This window comes from Sinocyclocheilus grahami, unplaced genomic scaffold (genome assembly GCF_001515645.1).
Source record: "Sinocyclocheilus grahami isolate Dianchi unplaced genomic scaffold, SAMN03320097.WGS_v1.1 scaffold62.1, whole genome shotgun sequence".
Taxonomy (NCBI): Eukaryota; Metazoa; Chordata; class Actinopteri; order Cypriniformes; family Cyprinidae; genus Sinocyclocheilus; species Sinocyclocheilus grahami.
The window spans coordinates 1262774-1274581 of NW_015505241.1; the positions used below are offsets into that span (position 1 = coordinate 1262774).

The window sequence follows — 11808 nt, forward strand, 5'->3', positions numbered from 1 at the left end:
GTTTTGTTATCTATCTGCTCTTTCCCAAATGCAGTCAGAAAAAAGGTCTGATTTGTTTTCTAAAGCGCTGACCTTTCCGAAAACCACAGCGTCTTGTCACCTTATTAGACAGTGTGTTTTCCCCCTCCGCATCATATCACGGTTTCTTATGGCTCTGATGCTGTTTGTGAAAGTACCAAAGCATTTTACAGGGGTCATTTCATGAGGAATCAACTTTTGAAAAAAATTCCAAACAGAATAATATCTCACTTTTTTGTGAATCCAAATTTTAGAGCTGTTTTATAACAAATAAAATCATGGTGTATGGGCTCCAATCAGCAGCAAATACAAATAATAATAATAAAAAAATATATATATAAATAAACTTATAGAAAGGTTGAAACATTGAGGATATATTTGGGGCCCTGTTGTTTGTTGTGGTTTGAATCTGGCCCCCTTTGCCTCTTGTAGGCAGTGCTTTTGCTGTTTGGGTTGTTTGTTTGTTTACAGCAGCGGTGCTTCTCACCTTGGCCTTATTGATCTGTTTGCAGTTCATAATATCTAATGCTTGTTTGCTGTCGACAAAATGATGAGCGTTTCGTTTTTCATTGGCTTCATTGCCGTTGGCTCATCCTCACTTGAACTCGGGCCTTTTGTGCTGACAGTCCCATGACTGAAACAAATCATGTGTGAGGGGCTGGCAGAGAATTAACAAGGCAGATGAACCATGACGAAGTCTTTTCATTCATCAGAGCTGATTGCTTTTCTCCACTCTACCCGCCTCTGCGTGTGGCACTGCCTCTGAATTCATGCTTAGGTTATCAGAGAGAACATGGAAGGCCTTCCCATGAATCATTATGAGATGATCAATCATTTTGTGAGTTTCATGTGGAGATGGATACTGGTGACCACAGTTTGCTTGCAGTACCTTTTATATAAGGATTTGTCTAAGTGAAATAATACTAGGCTTAATATGGTTAACATTCTGAGTTAGATTTGCTTCCATAATGCATATAAACAAAATATTTTGTGGTTGACATCAGGTGTCTTTGATAAATAATAATAAATTGGTTTCGGGTAATGCCAAAGTTTTTCAATGTAGGATTTCGAGTGATCCCGAATGTTTTTACTCTGAAAAATGAGCAAAATGGGAATTCTGCAATAATCCCCCCCCCCCCCCCGTATTACTTGAACCATTTTCCTTCCATTTAAAATAAATTATACTACAAATTTTAAGTCCATACATGCTTTAGGAGTGGTTCCATAAAATGTAGCTGCTTTGTTTTTCATTAACATTTTGTATTTTTTTCCATTGGTAAATTAAAAGCATTGTTGCATAACTTTTATTTATTGATATGGTTGGGATTGTAACTAATTGCACCGCAAGTAGGGATGAAAACCTACCAAATTTCTTAATGGCTCCATAACCACTTCAAATATGCATACAATTTTGAATAATTTAGTGATCTGTCATCAATTGTTATTGCATACATGTCACGCTGTATGAGATGTTAGTCTCACCATATTATAATAATGTATTATCCTAGTATTATAGTATTAAAGATAAATAAATGTATTAAAAATGTCACAAATCTCAGTATCATTAAGCATAAAAACATCTTGTTTGGGTCTTTTGGATTTAATTATATTGAAGGGAGAGCAGAAGCTTAAAAGCATCCTCATAATATTATATATTACACAACATATGCCAGTCAATCTCAACTAATGCCAGTGTTTTTCTTAAAGGTCATGAAGAATAAAAAGAATGTATTATTTCATCCCGGATAAGGATGAGTAGTTTTATTCCTATTCTCAATTTACACTCTTAAAAATAAAGGTGCTTCACGGTGCCATAGAAGAACCTTTTTGTCTAAATGGTTCCATAAAGAACCTTTAACATCTGAAGAACCTTTCTGTTTCACAAAAGGTTCTTTGTGGCGAAATAAGGTTCTTCAGATTACAAAAAGGTAAGAAAGAGATGGTTCTTTAAAGAACCTTTGACTGAATGGTTCTTTGTGGAACCAAAAATGGTTCTTCTATAGCATTGCTTGAAGAACCTTTTGAAGCACCTTTATTTTTAAGAGTGTAGTCTTATATTTCAATATTTTACACATATTATAAAGAAGTTGAGTGGAAAGAGAACAAGATTGTTCCCCTACATGGGAACAAGATTGTCATGGAAAAAGACAGATCAGAAACATTAATAAAGACAATCCATAATTTAGCAACATGCTATATATTGCAGCATGTTGTCATATTATGATTGTGATGTTGTCTCTGGTGGTTCCTTGTAGCTCGACACTGTCAGTGTTTAACCAGCCTAGCAGCCTCTAGTGTTTGTGTTGGTTAATTCCACACATTCCTGGTCCCTGAATGGTTCTTTGTGGAACCAAAAATGGTTCTTCTATAGCATTGCTTGAAGAACCTTTTGAAGCACCTTTATTTTTAAGAGTGTAGTCTTATATTTCAATATTTTACACATATTATAAAGAAGTTGAGTGGAAAGAGAACAAGATTGTTCCCCTACATGGGAACAAGATTGTCATGGAAAAAGACAGATCAGAAACATTAATAAAGACAATCCATAATTTAGCAACATGCTATATATTGCAGCATGTTGTCATATTATGATTGTGATGTTGTCTCTGGTGGTTCCTTGTAGCTCGACACTGTCAGTGTTTAAACCAGCCTAGCAGCCTCTAGTGTTTGTGTTGGTTAATTCCACACATTCCTGGTCTTATCCCTGTAGTGATCCCAGACTGGTGAAACCACCGGGTTTGATTTGTTACTTGTCCTTTAAATGCCACACAAAGAATCCATTAACTCTTCAAACACATGGCATCCCTAAAGATTGGTGACAAGTAAACACGTTCTTACCCTCCGCTTAAACCTGAACACATTCCTCAGGGAAATATCCCTCAGAGACAAGTCTGTTCTTGTTGCATCAAGACTGTATTGTTCATTGTCTGAGGCAGATCAGTTAAATATCTTACACTTTCTCTGATATGGAAGCTGAAAAAGCTTTAAATTAGTCAGTTTTTACTGTGTGGGCAGCAGAGGAGAGGAAAACACCTGTGACATTCATGTGCACGCACACCGCCTTCAGTCTCAGTTGTTTCAACATGCTGTGTCTAATATGTGTGACAGCAAGCAGAACTTCCCAAAACCGAAATTACACAGTCAATCTGTAGAATCTGTGACCAGGAAAGGGAGTTAACATCTCTGCAACAATGGACAGAATGCAACGGAATTTAATGGAGGGGTTTCAAGACATTTTTAAAGGAATTGTCCACCAAAATGAAAGTTTGGTGAAAATGTACTCACCCTCAGGCCATCTAGGATGTAGATGAGTTTGTTTATTCATCTGAACTCTCTTTCTTTTTCTCTTTCTGTCCGAATCTCAGGTGAGAATTTTGAGCAGAGTCCACTTCGGAGAACTTTTAAATCTAAAGTTCTAGCGCACTATCCCGAAAATGTGGAGTGGAACTCTTTTGACCAGGATGCTGTGGGCATGGTGAGTAACACACATTGGGGTCTACCAATATAGGCTTTTCAAAAATTAGTTCTAATTTTTAGAATGCAGGGTGGCCACCAGCAAATCAAGTGAAAATTTGCGATAGTTTTGCAATATAATAACAGCTTTGATGCAAAACACCTTTTAAACTACCTATTGTACATGTCAGGGACTATATGGGACTGAAAATATTTGAAATTGAACAACTGTCAACCAATCTTTTGATTGAATGATTCAAAGACTCACTCTATAATATTCAGAAAGACACTTACTGGTTGGCACATACTGGAAAAATAAGGTAACTTGCAGAAAGAGTCATTAAATTAATCAGTGAATGAACAAGTTGTCGATTCCACTCCAACCTTTAAAGCAACAGTTCACCCAAAAATTAAAATGACCCCATGATTTACTCACCTTCAAGTCATCTTAGGTGTATATGACTTTCTTCTTTCAGACGAATACAATCGGTAGTTATATTTAAAAATGTCCTGGCTCTTCCAATCTTCATAATGGAAGTGAATGGGTGTTGAGATTTTGAAGTCCAAAAAGTGCATCCATCCATCATAAAAAGTTCTCCATACGGCTCCGGGGGTGCGTTTGTATAAGAAAAATATCCATAAATATCCATAAGAAGGGGAAGTTGTGGCCTAATAGTTAGAGAGTCGGACTCGTAACCCAAAGGTTGCGGGTTCGAGTCTCGTACCAGCAGGGATTGTAGGTGGGGGGCAGTGACTGTACAGCGCTCTCTCCCACCTTCAATACCATGACTGAGGTGCCCTTGAGCAAGGCACCGAACCCCCAACTGCTCCCCGGGCGCTGCAGCATAAATGGCTGCCCACTGCTCCGGGTGTGTGTTCACAGTGTGTGTTTTCACTGCTGTGTGTGTGTGTGTGTGTGTGTGCACTTTGGATGGGATAAATGCAGAGCACTAATTCCAAGTATGGGTCACCATACTTGGCCACATGTCACGTCACGATAATAACCCGATAATAAAGAGGGTTAGTAAATCATGGGGTCATTTTCAATTTTGGGTGAACTGTCCCTTTAAGGCCCAGGTATGCTTCATATTCTGTGTTCCACTTTTTCTCACGCTAATCGTGCAAGCCTTTCAAAATAAGCATTTTTGACCATGAGCATGGATAGATGTGGCTAGTGGATCGTATTTTTTTAGCACTCATATCAGAAGTTCTGTTTTTTTGTGCAAGGACAGCAGCAGACTGTGCTACTGATGAAAATTACATCACGCAGACATACGCAAACCGGCTCTTAGAGCAGACTGACACAAATGTGATTATTTTTGGGATCCACACCAATCCCTCCAGTATCTTTACCCTGTCATAAAGCAGGAAGGCACTTGAGGTGGTGTTGTGGGTCATGCCTAACAACGCCCTTTTGCCAGTCTGTATTTAGAATATAGCACAGCGTCCTGCAATGTATCGCTTAAATATATCATATATGATATATTTAACTGTTTAATTATTTCCCTGTCAGCATTTCTAAAAAAAAGTTGCCAGCCACCACCTGCATTTTTGATCATTTTCACAAAATGTTCACAGTCCCTAGAATATTTCATTGTGTGAATATCTGAACATGCAATATGTCAAAAGAAAGAACAGAGCATGTGCTTTTAAACAAAACAAACCGTTTTCTTCTAGCTTGATGCATTTTTATCAATACTTGAATGTAAGCAAGTTTCATAAAAAGAGCAACATTTTGAGCAAAAAGCTGAGAAAATGACTTTGTTGTAAAACACTACATCTGGATTGGATTCAGAATGATGATCAAAATGATGGAGTAGATACTTCCATCAACACCCCCAAGCTTGCACGGTCTGATACTACTTCCTGACTCAACATTTCATTCAGTAACGTTGGGCAGTTTTGATTTATATGCTGTTTAATGTTTGATGATTGTGTTATTTTGCATATGCATCTTCTGCTTACTTATGCGATCACTCTTTTTGCTGCTGCTTCACTGTGTTTTGATCCGGCTATTCAATACTATTTAAGAAGATGTGTAATAGCGCCTCCTACCATGTATCAGTGAAAATGCGAAAAGTCAGAAAATTCTGTCAATGCAGGGAAAGAGTTAATGATAGCATTTGAAATTTAATTGTTCAATGTCTGTTAATTGTCCAAACAAGTCACTTAATATGCATGGGCGCTATATAGCAGTGGTTCCCAAACATGTTCCTAAACACCTCCCAGCAATGCATATTTTGCATGTTTCCTTTGTCTGACGCACCCATTTCAGGTCTTTGAGTCTCTACTAAATGTGCAGTCCAGGAACATGGTTGGGAACCACTGCTATATTGGTCTATCAGGTCTATCGGAGTGGCTCAAATTAAGGGAACTTGTTGAAGTTCTTTTTAATGAGCCTCAGACTTTTTTGTTGTTTCCCCCACAGCTCTGTATGCCAAAGGGCTTGTCCTTCCGCACCCAGACAGACATCCGCGAGCCCCAGTTCCACTCTTTCATTATCACGAGAGAGGACGGCTCCCGAACCTACGGCTTTGCCCTCACCTTCTTCGAGGAGGTGACCAGCAAACAGATCTGCAGTGCCATGCAGACGCTCTACCACATGCACAATGCAGAACAGTACGACATCTTGCACACTCCACCCACACCTCGCAGTCCAGAAGACACCCGTCCCACCCCTCAACAACTGCACGCTGCTCCCTCCTTGTCTCGGCTGCAGCGTTTCAACTCCTACGACATCAGCCGAGACACACTGTATGTGTCCAAGTGCATCTGTCTGATCACACCCATGGCCTTCGCCCAGGCCTGCAGAAAGGTTCTGGAACAGCTGCACCAGGCTGTCACCTCGCCTCAGCCCCCGCCGCTGCCGCTGGAGAGCTACGTCTACAATGTCCTCTACGAGGTCCCACTGCCACCGGTCGGGCGTTCCTTGAAGTTCTCGGGCGTATACGGGCCTGTGGTGTGTCAGAGACCCAGCACGGCTGAGCTACCCCTCTTTGACTTCCCCCTGCAGGAGGTGTTTGAGCTGCTAGGTGTGGAGAACGTGCTACAGCTCTTCACCTGCGCACTATTGGAGATCCAGATCCTTTTGTACTCGCAACGTGAGTAACTATCGCTCATACTTCTGTAGATCTAGTGCCTGTTTAGTATTAATCTCAGCGTCAGGCAAATTCCACACAAAAATGGCAAGGGGTTTCTCAAAACGGCAAGGTCTAATCTGATTGTATGGTTTTATGCAATTTCTAGGAGGGAAAGTGTCTGCAGGAAATCTGTGTTGCCAGACTGCTCCTATGAGTTCTTGTAAGGAGAAATTGGATTTGACAAAGCTACCAAGATTTGTGGTGCCTTTTAAAGATGCCCAACAGTGTTTTGGGTTTAGACACTTGGGGCCCTTTCATATACTTGGCGCAATGCGGCGCCAGGCGCGTGACGCAAGTGTTTTTTGCTAGTTTCAACCCGACGCAGTTGTCAATTTCATGTCCCGCGCCACATTGTTTAAATAGCAAATGCATTTGCACCCATTTGTGCGCCCATGGGCGTGCTGGTCTGAAAACGAGGTGTGTTCAGGCGCATTCCTGGCGCGTTGCTATTTTGAGGCAACTAAAATAGACTGCACCTTTGACCAACAAAAACCTGGTCTAAAGTCTGGCGCAATATTTATTTATTTATTTTTGTTATTTAAAGAGCGCGTTAGTAATATGTGCCTATAGGCGGGTGCACAACGCGCGTACACTTTGCTTATTACACACACAGGGATGCGCAGCAGCACACAAACATTTTTTTAAATGAAAAATGAAAGGATTAAAATGTAAAAATTATTATTGTGTACATAAATATAAAAATGCCTACATGTCATAATGGATAGTCTTTGCATGTATCAGAATTACGCGCACGAGCAGATCCGAGAAGCGTTCAGTTTTTCCGCTTGTAAATTCCGCCATGTAAATAGCGAATCCGCCATGGTGCGAGCGCAACTGGCTTTTAGAGGGAGTGGGAGATGAGACTCTTAATTGGTTTATGGCACGTTACGCCCAAAACACACCCATTACTCATTAAAAGAATAGGGACAACCCTTTTAAACAATGCCAACCATTTTTCCCATCCTTAAACTAGCAAAAGTGGCTTCAGACATGCCCTAAACGCTATTGCGCCGTGCACTTTAGACCATGCGCTTAGATCGTTAAAATAGGGCCTTTAGTAGCTGACATGTAAACGCCAGTTACCAAATGTTGGGGGCCTATCATGTCAGCCAGATGGGCCCTTCCTGTTTAAACGGGTCGTTCTTGGCCAGAAGAGTAAAGTGTACCAGACTACTGATGAAATTCAAAATTCTGACTGATTGATGAGATTAGCTTATTAATTAAAACTTCAGTTTTGTTGGTGCTGACATATTGTGCCATTACGTCCCGAGTTCGAGTCTGTCTACCGTTTGTCCTATCAAAATAAAGGTAATAAACATAAAAAAATCCCCAAAACTTCTGTTTTCACTCACAGATACTATTGTTGTGGGTATTTGTTTACAAAACCTAGTAAGCTGCCTACATAGACAGCATTTGATGTGAAGTCTGTTCTAAAGAGTTAAATTATACCTATACTAAATTTTTTTTTTTTTTTTACATGCTAACTTCAAATGTCGATGGAATACATATACATAGAGTTAGGGTTGCAGAGGATCGGAACATTTTTGGTAAATTTAGAAAACGTTCAAGAATTTTTGGAAAGTTTCAGGAAATTTACCATCCCTTTGCAACCCTGCATAGAATACATGACTACTTTTGAATGATTGTCATTGGAGAAAAAATCAGTTTGTAATGGTGTAGTTACAGTATCTGCCAGCAGTGGCTGACTGTTGATGCTAACTAACCAAACCTTGGCTCTCTCCATACCACTGACTAACAAGAACAACTAATTCTGGTTTATGGCTGCAATGTAAGTTAAAGGCTATGGCTGTTTTATTCAATATGTATTCAATATGTCCCATACAGCTTGCTGTTTAAATAGGACATATAATAGGAAAACCTCATCAAGGTTCTATAAATTGTTAACGACTTGGCTGTAATTTGCTCAAAGTCATAAATCATTGTTCTTAATCATCCAAAGTGAGTAAACGCAGAGACTTTAATTTAGTAAACGCTTTTTGACATAAATTAGTATTGTTCTTTGCTGCCAACTTACACCAGCTTTTTCAAATTAAAGCTGATTTAAATCTGATGGCTGATGTCCTTAACCTAACCTAACCTAACAGAGTTCTGAATGAATGCCATGCAAACATTGATTTGAGCTCATTTTCTTGATTTTTGGCTTGTTCGGTTTAGTACAGGCTGGTTTTAGACGAGAGGATAAACAGGCGGTTATATTGCAGTGTACTGCGACATGCTCTTTCTCTCTTTTCACACTCTCTCTCCATCGCAGTGTCCGTGTGAGCTCATCGTAGCGCTTTGTTCTCTCTCGTTCTTGTCAAACTCACAGCCCACCCTTTTCTCAGAAACACCTGGTCGTTTGCAAATTAAACTCAAAGCTTTCTGTGGCGTATTTAAGCGAATACGTTTAGAAGTTGATTAAAATTGTAGCAATTTTACAGTATCTCTCACAATATGTGAAAATGTCACTTACATGTACTCTCTTTGATTCACATGCTAAACGCAATATAATTGGCAGTGTTTCCTGCTGGAAATCCTCAGCAGGCAATTTTAGATTGAATTTAAAGCAGCATGGGGAGATTGTTTTGCGATTCCGTGGCAGATGTGCTGATTGGATCAATTACACCAACAAGGAAGAGCAAATTACAGAAGGCAACTACAAAGCGACAGGGAGCTGGGTGCATGCATTGCTGTGGTGTTGCTTAGCAACCGTCCTCCAGATAAGGAGGATGGTGGTGATGCAGCATAAATATGATTGGCTGGAAATGACATCATCCCTTTCTGTATCCAGAAGGCTTGTGCTTGTAGCTAAATGTTTGTGGACAGTGAGAAAAGGACTTGATGTCATTAGATTGAGCGTCCGCACACACACAGCAGGGTGTTAGTGCTAAACAACAAGATAGCCTACGTTGCTCTATAAATAACAGGCACATTTGTAGAATATATAAATACCCTGGCCCTTTCCCAGGTACGTGAATCCTTGAGACGGGCATCTGCTGCTAGATCAATGGATGTTTGCCAGTTACTGCTCATTTCCCTATATAGACTTCTGCCTCAGTGCAGGACAGTCAGTTAGCTTTACATGTTATCTGATGTGAAGTTATATTATTATAACTTAATGAAACATGATATTAATTCATATGAAATAATATTCAATTGTTTAAAATATTTACATTTATGAAAGCACATTTTCTTTAGGTAAAATTAAGTAAACATTAAATTAATTTAAATTAGATTTTAAATAAAATATTATTATATTATATTATTAATATACAAATGAGTAATGCAGGTTTTTTGGGGTACCTCTAGTTTCGCGTAGCCAGACCTTCAGACTGACGGCTGAAGGTCTGGAATCCATGGCAGCTTTCATTAGTCAAGGCCCGCCCATGAGGCCGTTTGACCGACATGTCAAACAAACAATCACAGTTCGTTTCGTTCATCGTCACGTTTCGGGGTGTGGAAATGTCGCCACAATAACAGACTGTAAAACTCTCGGATGTATTTTAAAGATTCTATGCCGCGAACTTTAAATATTTCACATACTTTTGAAACGCCAGCGATTAGTTGATCCTGATAAGTGCTCGTCGTCACAGTTGTAAACACGACGGCTTTCTTCTTTCGTGAGGGGGTTTGGTGGCATGGTATCTTTGTTTCCAGACGGAACGTTAAAGAACGCGACACACACTTCTCCTGGAAATCCTGTAGAATTCAACCAATCCGATGACGACTTCGACACTCCTGAAGTGTTTCCACTTTTGTGTGCCATATGCATCAGACGTTTAGCCAACGGTCCATGGGTGTGACGTCTGAGGCTGAGACTAGGGTACCTCTGACTCTTGCGGATTTTCATTATGATGAATCTGTGACAATAAAATGGGGTAGGATTTACTTGATGTAAAACAGTTTTCACTCTGAAATTGCTGATCAGTGTCACAAATAATTACAAAGAAATGAAATTGTGACATTTACTAGCAATTTCTGAGTTTCCTTGAAGCTTTTTTCCAAGTAAATTCTACACCAATGTTTTATCAGTGTGTGGGATGTTAGGACATGTGAGTGTGTGAATAGGCCTTTTGTTGTTATTCAGGGTGCTTAGAGGATGGTTTAGTATTCTTGTCTCTCTGACAGTTGTGACACTCTATGGGACTGCAGGGTGGAGACCATAACAAAAAAATTGCCCATTTTGTCTGGATTTTGTGTGTATGAGAATAATATGTAATACATCCTCTGTGATATTTTTATTTGTAAATGCCCACTTGAGAATGCATTGTGTGCCAGTCACTTAAGAAGCAAACAATTTAAGCATTTCTACAATACCCAAATGTGTGAATGCCAAGAACATTATCACACACACTCACACACACACACACACACACAAAATTACAGTACTGAAAATCGAAAAATGGAGTAAAGAAAGACTGTTGATCTTCATTAAGAGCAGTCGTGCAGTTAAATATATAATTCAGTCATGAAACTCTAGATGGCGCAGGCTGATGGGTTGTTAACGTAAATGATGATATTCAGAGAGTTAAACAACTTGGCACAAGCTGATTGGTTCATGCTGCATATGCAGCCAATGAGCCTACTGCCTTGCATTTATATGGCTGGCTAGCATTCACTTGAGATTCCTGCGCTTTCAGAGTTTCTCTGAAACCCTCCACCTTCCCTAGCTCCACCTGTATAGATCTGCTATGGGTTATTTTTAGGGGTGCTCCGATTGATCGGCCACCGATCACTATCGGCCGATAATCACGTTGGAATGATTGATTGGCGGTCTCTAAAAGGCCGATCTCAAAAAAACGATCTCAAGCTGATGACGCTACCGTAAGAGGTTTGGCACGACATGCCGCGGCACTGTCTCAGTCTCTGTCCGGTGCGGGTGAAGTAATTATAATGAATATAGATAATAAGGTACTCAGCTTCATATTTCTTCATTAAATAACTTATAAAGTAATTTGAAAACCTTGTGTGAGACGTAATTTCACAAATGGCCTGAGTGAATCACCGCGCTCTCAAAATACACAAATGGCTTCAAATCACCACATCGCGTCTGTTTATTGTCGAACTGCACGCTGCACAGTTGACACAGGAATTGTCACTTGCACAGTCGAGGCAGTGTCACATCGTCACTAAAGTTAATAAATTGCATTTCTTTTTAATTCTTGCCAGTGTTTATCCATTCAGCGCTCGCGCGCTC

At 39.9% G+C, this 11808-nt stretch overlaps 1 protein-coding gene across 1 annotated transcript in view; it reads left to right on the plus strand.

Moving 5' to 3' along the window:
• The window catches only part of LOC107584732 (DENN domain-containing protein 5A-like), a 27902-nt gene that overhangs the window by 14607 nt on the left and 1487 nt on the right, over window positions 1-11808 (plus strand). Inside the window, exons 2-3 of the mRNA XM_016271447.1 lie at window positions 3384-3493; window positions 5900-6572. Of these exons, the coding sequence (XP_016126933.1) occupies window positions 3384-3493; window positions 5900-6572 (783 nt within the window). The remainder of the gene's footprint in view (window positions 1-3383; window positions 3494-5899; window positions 6573-11808) is intronic.